Raw genomic sequence first — 21,426 nt, 5'->3', positions numbered from 1 at the left:
GCTGCTGTGGCCACGAGGCATCCAACTTTTCGGCTTCTAAAATTGTATTTCTTATTTTACTTTATGAAGGTGCATGCATCAAAACCCAGCTTATGGGTTGATTGATGCAACAAACAGGAATGGTGTAAAATGGAAGTAAACAATGTAGCAAATGTACTAATGTTCTGCTTTTTTGTTCTAATTTTATATAAAAAATAAAAAAAAAACGGTGGGAAAAATGTAATAAAAATCAAGAGGTAAACATTTTGCATTCTTTGATTTCATGGCCTGTGAAAATTACAAGATCACAACAATTGCTAAAAAAAACAAAAAGGTTGCATTTATTTCCATTCAACACATACAGAAATATAGCAACAAGTCCAAATCAAACCACTTTAAGAAACATTTCACATGTACTGCAAGGTACACGACTCATTTCACAAAGTCTGCATTGGCCTGTTGGATTAACAGCCTGCTACAATTGATAACCCACTCTCACAGGAGGCTGCAGTACCAAGTGCAAGTAACAAGTTCAAATGCATTCCCTGCCTGACGACTGAAGTTCATAGATTGACATTAACAAATTGCCTTGTGCTAGCCTACAACTAGTGGGCGTACAGGGCATCATCTTGCACAGTTTGAGTAGATAACACAGACGTTTCAAAAATACAAGTCTTTAACACTGTGCTATGATGAGTGCAGAGCTGACTCATGCTCAGTCCTCTAAGGTTCACTACGCCTTCACTTTGTGGAGCGGCGGCTGGGTTCTGAGGCAGTTGGGGGAGGTGGGGGTCCCCGGCGGTCCAGGTCCTCAATGTAGAACATGATGAGTTTGCGGCGTTCTTCTGGGACGCAGTCTAGGATCAGGAAACGTTTATCATTTTGAAGGACTTTCTCAATATCTTTTAGGTGCTGGTCTGACTCTTGGATCAACTTCCGTGATCTGCAGAAAAAATGAGATAGGAGTTCAACAGTTTTAGAAAATGGAAGTTAAACTAGATGATAATCATGTTCCTAATAGGGCTAATTTCATTTTAACTTTAAAAAAATAATAATATTGTGTCATCATTTGCTCACCCTTGTACATTCTTCAGTCATACAGGGTTCAAAAGATGAGAATTTTTGAAAATTAAAGGAACGTGCATACCTATACGTGATGAATTTGGTTTCTTTCAGGAGAGTTCTGAAGTCAGCTTTGGCTGTGATATATTTGTCCTTAATGTAATCTTCAAATTCCCGTTGTTTCTTCTAGAAGAGTTGAGAAAAAGACAGAAATCATTGATGTTGATGACAAGGCAAAAAGGCAGTATGTCATCTAAAAAATTCAACTCACTCTATCACTGCTGGAGAACTTGATGCAGCGTGGGTCATCTTTGATGATCTTCTTCACTTCCTTCCATGTGGTTGTTAGGGTGATCTATGATTAAATGGTTACATAAGCAGCATGAACTCATGGATAACCCAAAGATATGTACCATAAGGATCAAAGAATGAAATGATCATATCAAATAATCAAATTAAAATAAAGTTCAAATCTGATATTTAATAACTTCAATTTGACTATGTATTTTTTTCTGGTACTTTATAAAAGCACAAAAGTTCAGTAACAATACAAAAATAATATTTTTCTTTGAACAGATAGCCATCTATTAAAAAAAAAGAAGGTCTGATTGAACTTCTGTCTCACTGGAAAGTTTTCTGAACATAGCAAGGTACATTAATTTACCCCTTAATCGCCTACGTCACCGCTCTAGCTGGAGGTACTAAGAATATTAATATTCTTGTCTATAACAATATATAGGACCAACAATAAAAAAAGAACAATAATAATCATTTAAAAAAGAATTAAAATATTAATAATGATTTAAAATCCTATAATATCAGCAACAACATTATTTATACATATAACCATAATAATATTTATTATATAGCAGTTATTATTGTGGGTGTTCAATTGTATTTAAAACATGACATGACATAATATAATAATTAGGGATGCACCGATATCGGGGCCCGATACTGCACTCCTGTACTCGTAAAAATGCCCCGATACCACACAGCATGTGAGAGCTGTGTCCAAAAAAAGAAACACTGAAAACAGAACAACTGAGAGTAGAATGGAGATATTAGAGATTAAGGATGTCTACGAAGTACATGTAAGAAATTAATATAAATGTTAAACATTCAATATCCACGCCTGTATAGTGAATATTGAAAAAATGAAAAATTATTTAAAATGTAAAGTCGGCAACACCAAAGCTCCAAAAGTATTAAAAAAAAAAAATAAAAAATCTGTCAGATAGCGTGTGACGTTTGGAGCACGCAGGCTCTTCATCAGACAGATTATAGTATTGAGTCATTAAAATGAACAGTGAAAGTAACAAAAGCTTATACAAGACATTTTAACAGGTATAATTAAGTCTGGAAATAACTGAAGGAAATATCTGTTTGCTAAATGGAGCCAACTAACACGATTCATATTATGATTATTTTATTTCTGTACCCAATATTTAAAAAAAAAAAAAATTACATATGTGAAAATACAGGTATCGGTATCAGCCAGTACCAAAAATGAAAGTATCGGTATCGGAGTCATTCTGAAAAAAGTGGTATCGGTGCATCCCTAATAATAATTATGTTTAATATATATTATAACACTGACACAATATATAACAATATTACATAATATTTGTTGTTAATAAATTATGTAATAAAGACTTAACTTCTATATAAAGATATAAGAAGAAGAATCTGAATTACTATTATTATTGTTATAAAATGCATTAGAATAACAATAATAATAATTATATAGTATTTATTATTAATGTTGTTGTTATGTGATTGTGTGATTCTGAACCCGTCTCACCATGGAGGTCTCATCCAACAGCTGCCTGAAATGCTCCTTCTTCCTCTTGGTAAGAGCCTCCACATGTTCTTCAAACAATTTCTCCTTCTCATGTCGCTCCAGCAGAGCAGCAGACTCCCAGCGGTGATCTTTACGCAGATTGCGCCTCGTTTCTGACCAGGAAGCATCCGTTGACCTAACCTACGTGTGAATAATAATGAAAAATGACTAAATGTATATATAATTAATGCAATGTACAGTCGTGGCCAAAAGTTTTGAGAATTACATAAATATTAGTTTTCAAAAAGTTTGCTGCTAAACTGCTTTTAGATCTTTGTTTCAGTTGTTTCTGTGATGTACTGAAATATAATTACAAGCACTTCATACGTTTCAAAGGCTTTTATAGACAATTACATGACATTTATGCAAAGAGTCAGTATTTGCAGTGTTGGCCCTTCTTTTTCAGGACCACTGCAATTCTACTGGGCATGCTCTCAATCAACTTCTGGGCCAAATCCTGACTGATAGCAACCCATTCTTTCATAATAACTTCTTGGAGTTTGTCAGAATTAGTGGGTTTTTGTTTGTCCACCCGCCTCTTGAGGATGGACCACAAGTTCTCAATGGAATTAAGATCTGGGGAGTTTCCAGGCCATGGACTCAAAATTTCAACATTCTGGTCCCCGAGCCACTTAGTTATCACTTTTGCCTTATGGCACGGTGCTCCATCGTGCTGGAAAATGCATTGTTCTTCACCAAACTGTTGTTGGATTGTTGGAAGAAGTTGCTGTTGGAGGGTGTTTTGGTACCATTCTTTATTCATGGCGGTGTTTTTTGGGCAGAATTGTGAGTGAGCCCACTCCCTTGGATGAGAAGCAACCCCACACATGAATGGTGTCAGGATGCTTTACTGTTGGCATGACACAGGACTGATGGTAGCGCTCACCTTTTCTTCTCCGGACAAGCCTTTTTCCAGATGCCCCAAACTATCGGAAAGGGGCTACATCGGAGAATATGACTTTGCCCCAGTCCTCAGCAGTCCATTCACTATACTTTCTGCAGAAGATCAATCTGTCCCTGATGTTTTTTTTTTTTGGAGAGAAGTGGCTTCTTTGCTGCCCTTCTTGAGGGTCACATGTGAGCGAGTGTTTGTGATGTGTGCAGATGATCTGAACGTGGCGGCCTGCCTGCTGCCATTCCTGAGCAAGCTCTGCACTGGTGGCACTCCGATCCCGCAGCTGAATCCTCTTTAGGAGACGATCCTGGCGCTTGCTGGACTTTCTTGGACGCCCTGCAGCCTTCTTTACAAGAATTGAACCTCTTTCCTTGAAGTTCTTGATGAACCTATAAATTGTTGATTTAGGTGCAATCTTAGTAGCCACAATATCCTTGCCTGTGAAGCCATTTTTATGCAACGCAATGATGGTGCACGTGTTCTTTGCAGATCACCATGGTTAACAATGGAAGAACAATGATTTCAAGCATCACCCTCCTTTTAACATGTCAAGTCTGCCATTCTAACCCAATCGTCAACATTCTCACCTGAGTTAACAAGATGATTACTGAAATTATCTCAGCAGGTCCTTTAATGACAGCAATGAAATGCAGTGGAAAGGTTTGTGATTTGGATTAAGTTAATTTTCATGGCAAAGAAGGACTATCAAATTCATCTGATCACTCTTCATAACATTCTGGAGTATATGCAAATTGCTATTATAAAAACTTAAGCAGCAACTTTTCCAATTTCCAATATTTATGTAATTCTCAAAACTTTTGGCCACGACTGTACAATGAGAAATGTAATAATTGTTAAGTGTGTGCTAGCACTGACCATATCTGACATGAGCGCTTTAAAGTGTTGGACAGCTTCCTCTCGTTTATGCTGCTCTCTCTCTCTGTCAATCTCTTTGGTTTGTTCAGATCGAGCCCTCTGCACCTCCCGCTCTCTCTCCCTCAGACTGGCCTCGATACGAGCCTGCCGTTCCAGCTCTTTCTCCTTGTCTGCGTCCATGTTCTACACAACACAAAGACACTTCTATTAAAGACATTTTTCTAGCATCAGTCCAAGTTGTGTTGGGGTTCATCCTGATGAATCAATGAGACCAGGAACACTGTTCTAACCTTCGCCTGTTTCTCCACATACTGTTTGTACAGTTCTTCTCTAGCAGCTGAGCTCTCCACGGCTTTGTAGCGCGGGTCGGTCTCCACCTTGTCCTTCACTTTGCTCCAGCGCTGAGAGACGTCCACATGGTGGTCTGACAGTAAATCAAAGAAGTCCTGCTTCACCTGCAGCCAGAAACACACAACTTGCCTTAATTTGTCAAATTCAACCTCAATTCTATCAACAGAACTTCTAACTTCCTGTTGATTTAAGTGGACATTTCAGGGTGGTTGCAGGAGGCCGGTGACAGACCTTTTCTACTTTGTTTTTGGAGTCTTCTTTGTCCTTCTTTCTCAAGGCTGTCATGAACTCTGTGAATATGGCCTCTCTGTCCTTCATCTTCTCAATGGCCTTGAAGCGAGGATCCTTAGAGTGTTTCGCTGCAAACTCACTGAACGTGGTCCTAACAGGTGAAAGGAAAATAAGTGACATAAGTGCCAACTTTTATTACATATTTGCTTAATCTAATCTGTTTGCACCAGGTATTAAGATTTCAGGAGGTCACACAAGATCTTAAGTGAGTGCAAAATATCGAGAAGGCCTAACTGAAACAAACAACACACCTAATGTGAAGTTTGGCATCTTCCATCATCTTCCTGAAGTCATCTTTAGCCTGCATGAGTTTATTCTTCTTCTCCTTTCTCTCCTCTTCAGCACGAGTCTTCACGTACTGATCAAACACCTGCACAGTGACGGAGATAAAAATGACAAAGCTGCCCACTTCTGCTCATTCAGCAAACTACTAAACGCTGAGCGCTCCTCTCACCTGTTTCCTCTCTTTGGGGTTGAGCAGCAAATATCGAGGGTCGAACACAATCTTGTGCAGCTCTTTGTCCCAAGTGGAAAAAGCTGAAACCTGCAGGTATGAAGTGGACAACAAATTGGCTTACCACCGAACAGATTACCCGAAAAACCAGAAAACAACACTTCATTCAAGTGAATCAACAACCATCATATGAGAGTGACTTAAAGAGCTTAACTTGTATTGAACCCACAACATTTAATGATGCACAACTGAAATCTCTATCAGTCAAATCACCTACAATTACTACTACTGCGAAATCCTGACAGACATGGGAGTTCAAAAATATGTACATCTTCCTCAAATGTTTTAATGTGATCAAATAAATTCAAGCAATACAAAATACTTGACTATTATACAGTGCAGCAGTACATTCTTCTGTGGTAACATTAATTATTTGTTATTTCATGCAACAAGTTAGGACCAAAGAGTTTTATTCAAAGTTGACAGATAGAGATTCTAGTATGAACAGCGACAAGAGAGGGCACCAAACACTAGTGTCAAGTAGGACTGGGCGGTGTGACTATTTATTACTCATTATTTCCTGAAATTGTGTTATTCTCTGAAATACTTGATTCAGTATTAATGGCAATCCTGTATAACGATCACTCATCCAGGTATGTGTCATTGCTACTTTTATATATTTCATATCACACTGTGGACTTGATCTCATTTATTCAACTGGTGTGATCTTTTGTCTCATTTATAGACCGTTTAAAATGAAATCAGAGGACTTCAGTATTAAAATTGTTGAAGTGTTCGTCTTGTTGCCAGGACGATATTAATTCAACTCATGTCAATATTTTATGCCAACAAAGTTATTTATTTAGTGAAGAGCTGTATAGTAAGTGGTATGACTGTACATTATCACTTAAATGTTACTCATTTTCTTTGTGGAAGCTTTGAGTTTAATAAAGGTTAAATAAAATTAGTAAAACATTTCTCTAAAACTCAAAAGAATATTTTGTTTCCAATTTTTTACCTATGTGGCAAGAATCTGTGCAAGCAGAAGTTCTATAAAACCTACATTAACATATTACCCATCTTCTAGTATATACAGCTGTGTTGATGATAAAGAGAGAACATTAGTTTTGACAGTCTAACTGTTGGTTGTGTAGGATTGCCAAGTATTTTGGCACACTGAATCCTTGCTTGTTCCAAAAAAATTCCAACTTCTCTGACAAAAACTCAACCCAAAATGAACATGTAATTGCTCATATGTTGCAGAACAGCCCATAGGCTGCTGATTAAATGATGTTTCCTCACAAAAGCTATTTATTTTGCATACTGAAGTGAAGCCTCTCCTCCACTGACAAAGCAAAAACTATGCAAAAGCTTCAGTCTTTCTGGCACATTCAGTGTCCAGATTGACTCGGCTACATGAACTACCTACACTGGACTTAATTAGTGGACTAAAGTAGAAAACCATTAATAAGCATATTTCAGACATATCAATGGTTATTAATTATGCAAATATTTTTCCCAAATTAATTTCCAGCAAAAATAACTTGTGATATACGCCGTTACCATGATATAAAAATGATTTTGGTCATACCGCCCATCCCTATAGTCAAGCACAAATCATCTAACATGACTTCACAGCAATTCAGAAAGGACAGGTAAATAAATGGAGTGACAGAAAGAGCAGAGAGAGATTTAAGACTCTATATTACATAATATTAAAGAATGATAATAACAAGAATGAACTTAAGATTGTACCTTGGTGGGCTTCCATTCAGATTTATGTGTCTAATATTACAGAGCTGGTTAGAGTATTGCGTTGGATTGAAGTGTTTTACCCCTCTCTCCAGCAGCATGTCCCTGAACTGGTTCATGCGGGCCTCCAGGGGCACCAGGGCCCGATCGCGAGCAGCCTTCAGCTCGGCCTCCACGGCCGCGTCTTTCTCTGCGTCAGCCTCCTTCATATCGTCCTTCCTGTCAGGGAGAAGAGGACAAGTGTAAGGAAGGACTTATTAATTTTATAACACTTTTTTTTTTTTTCTATGCTTGTAAAAAAATAAAATAAACATCAGAGAGGATCTCTGAAAATGGATGATTTTATCCTTACATTATTGAAAATTGACGTCTATATCGAACTGAAATCTATTTATTAGAACTATCAAATGATTGAAAAATTTAAATCTCATTTTTTTATGGTTACCACATCAATGCATTTATTTCCTTTAAAGGAAAGAAAATATACTACTAGAAACCTCTCAAAATGATAAAAATTGTGACTTATCAAATTGTATAATTATCGGCATCTAATAATTAAACAATTTTTAATTTATAGAATGTATCAACATTTTAATTTTGAAAGCCCTACTACACAAATTTATTTCAATTTGAGAAAGCGTGTTCAAAGTGTAAGCACTGCATTATCCTTGCAATCTGTGCATCAACGGCTTATTTGCGTTATGTATGTTAGAATAGATGTCAAATACAAATATACTCGTACTTTTGCTTTCAGTTTTTTAAAAAATAAATCCCAAAACCTTTTTTACATCAATACACATCACTGAAGGACTGAAGTTTTGATTGGCTCACTGGGGTTTGCCTAATGGAGGCTAAAGAGAGGTCAAACAAGGTGGGTTACCTTGGAGGCCCACGTTGGCATCGCCAGAGCTTAGAAGCGTTCCCTGAAAAATAGTCCCCAGTGCAACAGGACCACTGTTTGGGGTCAGGGGGAGGCAGGTGTGAAGGGCACTGATGGGAAACAGTGACTGATTTGATTTGGTAAACGTTATGGACTCACCACTTTTCACAGACCCAAACTAAAGATTACCACAGCTAAGACAAGTCAGCATTGGGTGCACAAAAAAAAGAAAGAGAAAAAAAAAATGCCGCCGAAAATTTCTTTCATTGTGACATAAAATGGTCCAGTCAACATGTCTTAGCTCAGGGCTTGAACGAAAACAGCCCCATTTCCTTCATATGACAAGGAATAAAGTTTTCATGTCGCTTGTATTTTCTTCCATATAATATAAAATCTAGGTGTTCTGCAGGGGTCGGTGTTCGGCCCTCTATGGTTCCTGCTGTGGGCCCTTGGTACTTACTTTCTCTTCTTAGCCTTAGAAGGCTCATCGTCCAGTGTGTCCTCTATGGCTGTGTCAATCTCCTCTTTGTTGAAACCTGCAATGAGAAATGCATGTTAGTTTTTGCTACGTTACTTTCAACAAAGAATCTTAGTTCACAAGGAATCTGAAACTTTATGCAGTGCAAATTAGTGTCACAGTGGGTTTCACCTATTTTCTTGTTGTCATCTACCCCCCTTTTGTGGGAGGGTTCTTGAATGTATTTGTCCACATCAGCACGACCCACCAGCTCCTCAGGTCGGTCCCACATGGACAGTCGTGTGGTGGGGTTGTAGTAAAACACACGGTCATCTCCAGTCCAGACTACGCACCTAAAAACACAAACACAAACCTTTGAACAAACTTGCAGACTTTAATCACTGAGGGACGCTGAGAAAAAAAAAAAAAAAAAAAACGGCTCACCAGGGAGTACCAGGAATTGGGTTTGTGGCTACAGGTTTTGCCTTCTGTGCTGCTTTTTCCTCCTCTGTCATCTCTTCTTCCCTGAGCAACTACAACATCAAAATATTATCAATATTATTTTTTAAATACTCAAAGTTTGCATTAAACAAGTCTAAATCACCTGCAAACTTTACACTTACCTCTTTAGAAATGCCAAAGTTGTCAGCTTTAGCTTCCATGTCTATATCCTTTAAAACTGAATCATTGGTATGGCCATCTTTAGACTTGTCACTGTCCTTATCTGCTCAGAAAAATAAAATGTTTCTGAATATAACATTGACTCACTGTGCTAAACCCGAAATGTTGAGCTGCCAATGTTAATGGTCGGTGCAGTTAACAACAACATCAAAAAAAAAAAAAAAAAAAAAACACACTTACCTCTCTCTTTTAGCTCAGCAGGTTTTTCCCAGGTGGACTCCAGAGTGCGATTGTTATAATAGTACATTTTCCCATCAGCTGTCTTGTACTCAGACCATTCGGGAAGTGGAAGAGCCCCCATAAGAGATGCAGGAGATGCAGTTATAGCTAGCTGGGGATGCATCATGGGTACAAGGGGAGGGGCCATCCCTGGCAGCATACCTTTAAAAATAATTGCATCCAGCAAAAAATAAAAATAAAAACAAAATTTAAAAAAATTAAAAAAAATTATATTATATTATATTATATATTATATATATATAATATATATATATATATATATATATATATATATATATATATATATATATATATTTTTTTTTTTTTTTTTTTTTTTTTTTTTTTTTTTTTTAATACTACATATTTATATGACAGGCTGATTTTAGTAGTGACAGCAAATTTTTGTTCATGATTATCTCTAGATTTTTCACAGAAAACTCTGGATGACCTCTGTATTTTAAAGCTGATACTGAGCAATACTGAGTGTAAGTGTAGGCACCTTGTTCACATCACTTTTTAAGAGGAGGGCGCCATCTACTGGCTGAGTTAATAAATTATACATTTAATGTAGGATATACTGGACCTCTACATTAGCTGGTGTTTAGCTAAACTAACTAGGCAACTCAACTTACTTTTAGAATTAAATTTATTTCTACATACCGGGCAGTGGGATGTGCATGCCAGGTAGAGGCACTCTGAATGGAGGTACCATGACCGGGGGAAATGCTGGGATTGCAGCGGTCGGCTGGGGCATGGGCAGGCCAGGAGGGAGACTTTGAGGCAACAGTGGCATCGTCTGCACTGCAGTGACTGTAGCAGTTACTGTAGGAACACTGACCACAGCAACAGGGGTCACACCTACACTAGCAGGAGGTGTGGAGGCCACTGGAGGCATCTCAGAAACAACAGATGCTACAGGACAAATATAACAAAGGGAAAGAATGCATGTGTGATTAAAGATAATATTAAGACAAAAAATTTAAGATTCATCATATTGGCCATGAGTACTCTCAATTTTATAAATTATCCCATTTCTACTCAACAGGCTGCTACATGACCCATAATTCTCCCTCTCTGTGTGTAACACTCACTAGTGGAAGGTTGAGAGGCAGTGGGGGCTGGACTGGTAGTGGGGTCAGGGCTGGTGCTGAGGGTGTGGGTGGGGGACAGGCTCTGAATGGAGACCGGGTCAGGCACAACCGTAGTAGTGCTGCTTGCTGCAGTAGAGGCAGTGGTGTTAGGAGCTGCTGCAGCTCCTCCAGACTGAGCTGCCATTAGTGGATTGAGCTCCGACTGCTGGATGATCTTTACTCCCTCTGGTTTGGTCCAGGCCGACTCACGTGTCCGGGCATTGTAGTAATATACCTGGAAGAGTGTTGTGGGAATAATTCAAAAGTCCTAGGATGCTAATACTAGGATTGCGTCAGGATGGTTGACTAGTTGTCCAACCACTATCCAGAAGTACCCAGAACTTACTCAAGTTTTATCGCTATCATAGATAGATATCAACTATAAACTTTTAACCCAGTTCGTCTGTGATCATTTTAGTGTTTTCAACACAGAAATAACAATACTTTGTGGCTGTTTCATATCTATACATGACAACTGCTCTCCAAAGGTTTAAGAGACATGAGGTGAACTCATTTAAGAATAAGACTGAGTGGGTGTTTGAAACGAGATCACAGTTTTTTTAACTATGAAGTGTACTATTCAGTTATATTTATTTTAATTTAAAAGTCAGTTTGCTACCTTTCCTTCTGGTGTGGTGTTCTCTACCCAGATTTCATCACTAGTCAAGCTTGAAACCGCTCCAGTTCCTGGCGACGGAGGCATTCCAGGCGGAAAGATCATACCAGGAGGAGGGGGCATGTTACCCATTGGTGGGGGCATGAACGGTGGCCTCTGTGAAAAACACAACAGAATTTTAGATATTTAAATATCTTACAATGACTTTCAATCAGTCTCTTGTAGTTTTGGTGCACATATGCACCTACTTTTGCATATTTTTGTAATAGCACCTACCTGCAAGTGTGGGGGTCCAATGGGTGGGGGCAAAGCTCCGGGTGGAGGTATAGGTGGCATATTGGTGTCAAATGGTGGTCTGCCAAAAGGGGGTCTAGGGGGCGGTGGGGGTCCTCTCATCATGCCAAAGGGTGGAGGTGGGGGTCGTAGTAATGGTGGAGGTCCTCTCAAAACTGTGGTAGGTGGTGGAGCAGGGCTATGAAAACGTAAAGCCTGCTGTAACACCATCCTAAAGAAAAATAAATAACAAAAATCAGTAATTACCAATATTCTTGGTATGCAAAACCTCAACTTGATTTTCACCGTACACTACAAGTTAAAAGACAAAAGTACACTACAAAACTAGTCAAGACATGCAAAACATCAGGTTTATGTGAAAACATTAAAGAAACATTGGTGTTTGCACAGCCAGTCAGAAAAAGTGTCAGGTAACTTGTTATTATACATTTCTGAATGTAAAATATAGAATGGGACATGCTCGATATTAAATGTTGGAGATGCAATTAAATAATTTCCTGAATTGTATTATTTGTGTGAAAATATTAGCAAGGCCAGACTAGGGTTGCAAAAAGGATTTTTTGGAATATTGCAGGTATTTTTGGAAAGTTTCCGGAAATTGTCCACCCCTTTGCAACCCTACTGGAGATGAAATCCATTAAAGACAGACACAAAGAGGAGAGCACAAGGGTGCTAGCAGAGGGGGAAAACTATATTAAGCAGAGCAAGCTCACTGTTCGTAATGTCTGAAATATTGGGAAAATTTCTAAATATTGAACTGAATACCAATAAGATGCATTAGTGCCCATCCACTTTTTCCATCTTTAGAAAAAGCTTCGCTGGCATTTTATTTTTGTCTAGCATCCATATAATACCTATAAGATGCATTAGTGCCCATCCACTTTTTAGCAACGCTGGTTCTGGAAGTATTTTTCCAAATCTTTTTTTTTTTTTTGCTACTAGTGGTATTATTTTACAATTTACAATTTATTACTTATTGTAATTAAAAAGATATCACAACTCCAAAAATACAACTAAATTACATGTAAATAAAGATCACAATTCTGAATAGACAACTAAATATGTAATTTAATAGAGGTTCTGACAAAATTGTTAATTGCTGTAGTCTATTTAAAAAAAAAAATCTAATTATTTGAATAGTTTTTTTTTTTTAATCAGTTTGATTGATTGATTCAATGACTCCCTCAATCATCCCTATCCCCTATATAGTGCACTACGTGCCATTCACCATACAGAAGATACTAATTCTGTGAACAACTGACCAATTTCAGACATAGCTTCAGTGTCTATTTATCCACTTGTTAAGTCTGATGTCATGCGTCACCGTTTCTGGGTCTCTGTCAGATGCCACAAGAAATCAACAAACGGTGCAAATAATACACACTCACAATGTGATATAATACTACCAGAACACTTACAATCCTAACCCTTTACTCCATACTGAAATCCCAGATAGCCAGACAATGAAAACATAAAATAAATAAATATACAAATTATTTGTGTCCGGGACACTGTGAGCAGGGAGACTGTAGTGTACACCGTAGGTTTTTAAATGTTTAGTTTATGTATGTAATATGAATAAACACTGCTCATAAACAGCTATTGAGAGCAATTTTGATTGTCATCAAAATGGTTGGTCCATACTGGCGGAAGTGAGAGACTGTACATTTCGAATGCTTATATTAAATGCTAATTTTGTCATTGTTTTGGATCACAATAGCTATAGATAACCTTAATGCTCACAGATTCACACTAAAAAACTTCCTTTAAATCACGGTTCTTTTCTAACTTTTAAAAGTAATTTAAATTATTTTTCATGTCATTTTTAAATCACTGCTCATGCTACATGTATGCAGTTTCTTTAGAAACTAGAAGAAAAAAAAACTTGACACTTGGTATATTAATTGGTATTACTAATTTTATAGGTACATAACATTTAATCATCTCTTGAAAAGATTTTTTTTTTTTTTAATGTATGGGGAAAATGTAGTTGAATATCCTAACTTGTCAAAAATATAAAAGCAGCACCTGTCAGAAAAATGTAGTAACAGGAGCTTGAGCCAGTGCTATAATAAGTGGAGTAACAAGGTTTGTGCAATAGAGGTGTGCTTTACTGGCCTCTTGATTCAATTTGATTATGGTTCAAATCGAAACCATGTATTTTATCAGTGCACACTAGGGTTAATGTTGTCACACTACCAACATTATCAAAATTTTAGTAGCCTTTACCAGTGAAATGCAACAATTCTTGATAGCAAGATGAAATAAAAAAAAGCTACAGAACTCTTTTTTTGTTTAACTAACATTATTATCATCTAATATTTAAATGTATACAAAAAATATAATACTAATAATAATAATAACAACTGGATTTTTCAGATTACAAGTCACTTTTTTTTTATATGAAATGTGCTAAGACTTATATTCTTTATATAATGCATTTATTGCCAAGCATGCAAAACATTGGAAAAGTGCACACACAACAAACTAGTTTACAGGTATGGCACTTATAATAACTTAAATTTAAAAATTATGAATGCTACTAAATGTTTATAGTTTCATAATGTTTGTCATCTGTTAATTTACCAATATTTTACATTTACTTTTTTCCAAGCTTTTTTTTCCCTCCAGACTTAATAGGTCTTAAAAGACCTTTTATTTGCCAAATTCTTTATTTTCTCATTCATCCCACATCTTCATCCTTATATACTGTAAATAACACCATGTAAAATAAAGAAATAAAACTTACACTAAACCCTGCGCTCTTGAAATTATAACATTCTATTGATAACAATACAGTATTATTTACTTTGTAGTAATGATTGAGGTGAATGAATGCTTCCTTTAAGGGTTGTGTGTGTGTGTGTGTGTGTGTGTGTGTGTGTGTGTGTGTGTGTGTGTGTGTGTGTGTGTGTGTGTGTGTGTGTGTGTGTGTGTGTTTTAGACACTGGTGGCACAACATGTGGCACTATAGTGTGTGAGGAGTATTGCAAATTATAATTAAACATTTGTAATACTTTTTCCAAAACACATATTTGTTTCTCATGTACGCAAAACACACACACACTCCTTTATAATGTTAAGCATGGTTTTCGTAGATACAACCTTTTTTTGTGCTAAAAAAAATATATAAAAAAAATAAACGGTTTATGAGTAATTTGCTTTCTGCGCTAGACTGATTAACTCTCGTAGATTTAATAAAATTCAATGCATGCTTAATTCTCAGTTGTTTTCAATAATCGCTTAACTCGCACTTACATTAGACATCCCATGATTAGTTTTCGCAGTGATGTGATCATTAAACTGAATCTCTACGGTTTTCTTTTATCTATTCAGTGCTAATTTAAACGTTAACTAAACAAATCATCCAAAAAAAAACATGAAAAAACACAAACAATACATAAAAAAAGAATAATATCCAAAAAAAACACTGCAAACTAAAGACAGCTAGCAAACCCAGACACAGCTAACACGTCAGCTAACAAGCAATTAGTTGCTAACAGGAAATATTATCATTTTATTGATCAGTATGTTATTGTGTAGCGTATAGTTTTGCTTCCCATGCGTTTCTGGGCACGCGTGAACTATTTAAGCAGATAAAGAAACATAGAAAGAGCGTTTATGAATCTAGCCGACATGCTAACTGCGCTAATCTGCGCCAGCGGACTTTTCCAGCATTCACGCTATAACCTCCTTGCTACATAGCGAAGATAAAGACAAGCACTGATTTCTGCGTGAATCTACGTCTACTCCTGTCAGCGTTCTCTGACCTGTTCTCCCCGAGTCCAGCACTCTCTCCGTCTATGTTCTCCGCCATCGCTCCAGAAACTAAACACACTACACATCAACTTCCTGTTGGGGAAGCGCTTCCTTACACTTCTTTTTACGTCATTGACTGGATTTACTGAGCATTAAAATCTTTAGTTACAAAGTCATGCTTTTAAATCATCATTGAATCAGAACGCTAAATAAATAATCACTCAGTTAGACTTTGAAATTTTAGTGTTTGAGCAATTTTGGCCATGCGCTGCGAGGACCCTACTGGACCTGCTCTGTTTATTATTTATTTATGTAGAGCAGTATCAAGAGGAATTATTCATATTTACGGATGGCTCAAAGCAGCTGGAAACAGGCCGAACTGGTGCAGCACTTTTTATTCCTCGGTATGAAGTAGTAGTCAAAAAGAGGACAACAGACTACCTGTCTACCTACCAATAAATAGAGCAGAGGTCAAAACCATCATAACGCAAAATATGGCAGGAATATTGGAACACAGCGGATACAGGACGTCATCTATACAGTATACAAAATCAAGTAGTCACAAGCATGAGGAAGGGCAGAAGCCAGAGGGAGGAGATGTTAGTCTCACGTCTTAGAATGGGTCACACTGGTTTAAATACAACATTGCACAGAATAGGTGAACATCCCACTTGATTATGCACTTATTGTAAACTACAAGAGACAGTGAAGCATATACTGTTAGACTTCAAAATATATGAAGAAGATAAGGCAGAATTAAAGGCACAAATGGATGAACAAAGCATGACACGTGAGCATTTATTAGGGAAAGCATCTGGGAGAATACACAATGTATTAATTTTATTTTTGAAAAACACTGGGTTAAGTGAAAGAATTTAATAGGATTTTTTTTGTTGTTGTTTTGTTCTATTTTTTATTTTTTTCTCTCCACCTCTCCTTTGATGTCATTCTAATACCCACACTCCAGTCTCGTAGGTGGCGCTAATGCACCTTTGAGATGAGTTGCCAACCTCCATTAAACCTGAAAGAAGAAAAAGAAGAAGAAGAAGAAAAATGGCGGCATGAAGTTAACAGCGTGGGTGAATCAGTCCTTGAACGTTTGTCTATTTGATTGTAAATTTCAGTGCATTTCGTTTAATATTGCATATATTTTTTACTCTAAGCACTTTCTGAACTTTTGTTATTTTATTTTTGTGTGTGAAGTTTACGTGGACAGTTTAACTGTTAACACGGCTCTTTCTCCGCCGTTATTTTCATCTTTCTTGTCAGTGCCATGTCTGAACTTTCGGGAGAACTTTTTGGACTATGACAAAAAGATAAAAAACGCAAATCTAAATCGATGGATTCATAAGAATTTTATAAGAATTTTTCAAATGATCTTTCACCGTTTCATCAACAATTATTAATAAAAAATCAAAAAAAATATTATCCCACCCCACACTACACGACTCGTTATAAAATAAATCCCAAAACCAAAAAAAAAAAAGACCACTCTCAGTTGGAGAACTGGTGACCTATAAGACTTCTGAATAATGACTGCAAAATATTAGCCATGATTTTTACTAAAAAGATTAAATGTGTCCTAGATGATATAATAGATGAATGTCAATCGGGCTTTACAGACAGACTTATTTCAAACAATATTAGACTTGTTCTTGATATTTTAGATTACTCAGGTTTGATCCTGGATGAGTTTTCTGATTTTTCTTGATTTTTATAAAGCTTTTGATTCCACTGAATTTCCTTTTATTCTTAAGTCCTTGAGTATTTTTGGTTTTGGCCCTAGTTTTATTAATGCAATTCAAACTTTGTATAATAATGCCAATGCTTCAAATAAATTACAACATGGTACTACTCATAGGTTTAGCACAGAGAGAGGCATTCGTCAAGGCTGCCCTATCTCGCCTTATCTTTTTCTGCTTCCTATGCAACTCTTAGCCATTTACATTCCAAATAGTAATTTGAAAGGTATCTCTGTGACAAATCGATCAATAATTAATTAGCCAACTGGCTGATGACACAACTCTTTTTAAAAAATAAGGACAAAATTAAGTTTTTTTCCTGTGCTTCTTGTTTATGTCTTAATATCCTTAAATGTGAATTTTTATCTATAAAAGATTCTACTGATGTTAAAATTTGTGACATCCCAGTCAAATCTGAAGTTCAGAAAGAGAGATCAAAGTTTAATTTTGAACCTCTTATTCTCTCTATCTGATGCAAATTAAATTCATGGTTACAGCGTGATCTGTCAATAACAGGTAGAGTGTTACTTTCTAAGGCAGATGGGTTATCTCGGGTTATATATCCTGCAGTGGTACTGGATGTTTCTGTGGAAATTTTGCTTTACAAAATTATAGTCGACTTTGTTTGGAATTCTAAAACTCACTTGGGGGGTTTGAGTTAGTGGATTTTTCTACTCTTAATAATTCGTTTAAAGTTAAATGGAGAAACATTTTTTTTTAAACAACCCCACATCTTGTTGGAACTTTATTCCAAATCATATAATTCTGCTGGAGGTTTAAATTTTTTATTACACTGCAACTTTGACATCTCTAAAATACCTTTAACTTTATCTTGTTTTGATAAACAGGTTCTTAATAAGTTGGTCACTTATACATAATTATTATTTTTCTCCACATAGCTACTTTATTTGGAATATAATATTAAATATAAAAATAAATCTCTTTAAAAGAAAAAAATCGGTTTGATAGAAATATACTTTTAGTCAGTCAACTTTTAGATGACCGTGGTGTCCTTTTTACTTATGAACAATTTATGCAAGAATTCTCTTTTCCAGTCCCTCCAAGAGAATATGCCATTGTGTTTCGTGCAGTTCCTGATTGTATCATACCTTTAGTAAAGTCTGGCTCTAGAGGTTCGTTAGACTCTCCTCTTTTTGACAACACTAACTTATTTGTTGACCAAAGTCTTTTCAATAGATAGAATAGATCTCAGATTTCTTTACCTGCTTGTGTGAGTTTTTGGAATAACATATTTAGTGATATAGAATGGGAAGAGTTTTGGCTTCTTCGACAAAAATTCTTCTTATCTAATAAAGTTGTTGAAGTCTCTATTAAAATTATCCATAATTGTTATCTGATAAATTACAAACTTGCTAAATTTTACAATAGTATTTCCCCCAATTGCTCCTTTTGCCTTCAGTATGAAGAAATGATCAATCATTTGTTTTGGGATTGTGCTTACTGTAAAGTGCTCTGGGTTGACTTTTCCAATTTTGTTAAAAAATATTTATATCCAAACGTTTGTATAACCCCAAAAATTGTAGATTGTACTCACTGTAAATTTATTATAAATCTATTGCTATATCGCTCTAAATTTTACATTCATAAGTGTAAATTTTCAAAGAAAACTCCCTACTTTTTTATTTTCAGAAAAAGATTTTAATGTGTATGTAAACTCTTTAAGAAACTCTAATAATTCTATTGCATGTAAGACTCTTTCATGGTGTAAGTCTTTATTACAAAAGAGGCATTTGTAGCATCCAGTGGGACATAATTACTGATTATAATGACTTATACTGTCTTTTTACGTGTTGTGTTGCATCGTGCCGCGCCGCATAAACATAAAACCATGTCTGCATTTGTGATCGGAGAAGCATCAAACAAGTGCTACACTGCTCCCTACACTGCTCAAAACTCGCATTTGAATCATCAATGGCAAATTCTTTTAATATGAAAACGTACTTACAGGCTGTGGGTCAGCATTATTTGTCAGAACACCGGCATTGTAGGCTACTCTCCCAGGAAACAGTCCTCATTCTCCTTAAAATGCGTTTGCACACATATGAATATTTGTGTTGAACTGTTCTGGAACAGTGTTGTAAATACAACTTCACCACTGATTTCTAGTTATGTTCTCTTTTGGAAGGCCAAACAAAGTAGTTTTGCTTTCACAATGAAACAGCGTCTCCATAACATGGCGCCAGCGGCAACAGCGAGAATAAAAGTTACACCTCCTTTCTTTGCGTGAACATTTGGGTGGTGTTATGCAAATCTTCCCACACAGTGATGTAGACATGTGGGGGCGTGTTTAAAAGAGGCATTTTAGGAGGGCGTGGACGAGTCTTCCAGCTACTTAACTTACTATATTCAGGTCAAAATGAAACCCTCCACTCAAAACAACTCAATCTCGCTAAAAAAAAAAAACTTTGCTCTCAGACATGACACACAAACCCTCAAAAACACACATACTACAACACAGTCTTACACACTGAAGAGATAAATTCAAAACAATACTACAAATACCGGTAATAAGTTATTTTGCTTGTGGTCTTTCCACAAGTGGTGCGAATTTCATCTGAGACTGCTTGTCTCCTTGCCTTTGCCCTTCTCATTCCTCTTCCTCTTCCATGTTGTCATCCTCCTCCTCCTCCTCTTTCTCACCATACTCCTCCTCCACCTCCTACTCTTCCTTTTCCTTAATTTATTCCTCCACTCCTGCACTGAGAAATGTAGGGATTTGTGTAGAGGTTTGTGGTAACAGTTTACCAAATCTATCTCGTGTCAAAGCAGGGGAAGTGTTTATAGTTTAGGGAAATGGGTGTGCTTTTTTAAAAATGGCATTATAGTTTTGAATTTTTAGTTCAAAAGACTGATTATAGTGTTTTAGCAATCAAGAAAAACTGTAACATACAAACAGGGTTGCGCATAGTTGCTGAGAAAAGTGTTGTCAGGCATAATTACGTTTTTATTAGGTTTTGCGTTTGGATACATATTTAGACATGGTCAAAGACTACTTTTTGCCAAGGTGTAGATTTATTTATTTATGTATATATATATACATATTAATGTTGTTGAGTCTTCTGGCTCTAACTGGTAAACAGTCTCAAATAGCTTCACTTTAATAATTAAATAACTTGATTTCACTTTTTCTGTCTGAAAATTTTTGCATAGATATGTTACCAAAGCCCTTCAAATTAGAATAAATATGAATAAAATATTTAAAATAATATACAATTTCAGTAACATATAAACTAGAATATACATATACGTATAACATTTTATCAGCCTCACATTTAGGGTCAAGTCAGGTTTGCCCTCTCCAAAAATGCCCCCTTGATTTTCTAAAGGGTGGTGGTGGTTGGGGTGGGGTCCATGGGGAGGAGGACTTCTGATAGCTTTTAATGTAAATTAGTTAGATTTTTTATAACAGTAAGTTTACATTTACAGACTATTTACATAAAATGCATATACATATCAGTTGTCACTCTATATCTCCCAATAACTGTCATAAGATGCAATTTAATCATGGGAGGCAAAACATATAATGCAATGAAATACAGTGATGACTGAGCGACGTACAAATAAATGTTCCTCAAAAGCCTGATAATATTTGTCATATTTACATTTTAAGATTTTTTACAACACTTTAACAAGTTGCTTCATTAAGTACGTTGAATCTTGAAATTATACTGAAATATTATTCTTACACTTACTTTATAAAACTCACAGAAGCAAAGATTTCACAGAAGAAACACGTGGACCACAACCTGAAGATGGACATTTTAAGAATTATGCTAAAAGGGCTTTTAAGCATGAACTATCAATCAAATGACAGAAGGCATGTAGAAGACTGTATTAAAGGATCTTTTTCTCTGTCTTTCAGAAATGTTTTGCTTATGTTTATAATTTAGAGGCCATAAATATCAAACAAGATACAGTAGGGTTTATAGGTTTAAGTGACTCTCTCTGGTGTCGACACTGGAGGGAGCCACAGGACAAGACATTATTGAATGCAGCCCAACTCCATTACCACATCTTCTCTTGGAAATTGGATCAAGTAGTTGATTGAGATGCCAAGACATTTAAGATAAGTTGTCAATATCAGATTCTCGACAAATCAGAGCTCATGATCTACATAATTTTTA

At 36.3% G+C, this 21,426-nt stretch overlaps 1 protein-coding gene across 1 annotated transcript; it reads right to left on the bottom strand.

The window, feature by feature from the left end:
- Positions 1 to 293: 293 nt before the first annotated feature.
- Positions 294 to 15,690, bottom strand: LOC109078750 (transcription elongation regulator 1-like). Its single transcript, XM_042711181.1, has 20 exons — positions 15,551 to 15,690; positions 11,763 to 11,991; positions 11,490 to 11,642; positions 10,832 to 11,105; positions 10,401 to 10,652; positions 9,702 to 9,902; positions 9,464 to 9,564; positions 9,285 to 9,373; positions 9,033 to 9,193; positions 8,844 to 8,919; positions 7,587 to 7,722; positions 5,752 to 5,841; positions 5,549 to 5,667; positions 5,238 to 5,388; positions 4,946 to 5,110; positions 4,656 to 4,838; positions 2,846 to 3,025; positions 1,313 to 1,396; positions 1,127 to 1,227; positions 294 to 922 (listed from the first exon to the last, which is right to left on the bottom strand). The coding sequence occupies exons 1-20, from the start codon at positions 15,595 to 15,597 to the stop codon at positions 721 to 723; spliced, it is 2,994 nt and encodes a 997-aa protein (XP_042567115.1). The 5' UTR covers positions 15,598 to 15,690; the 3' UTR covers positions 294 to 720.
- Positions 15,691 to 21,426: the final 5,736 nt, after the last annotated feature.

Source organism: Cyprinus carpio, chromosome A21 (genome assembly GCF_018340385.1).
Source record: "Cyprinus carpio isolate SPL01 chromosome A21, ASM1834038v1, whole genome shotgun sequence".
Lineage (NCBI taxonomy): Eukaryota > Metazoa > Chordata > Actinopteri > Cypriniformes > Cyprinidae > Cyprinus > Cyprinus carpio.
Note: the sequence above shows the minus strand (reverse complement) of the source record. Positions and strands in the feature narration are given on the sequence as shown.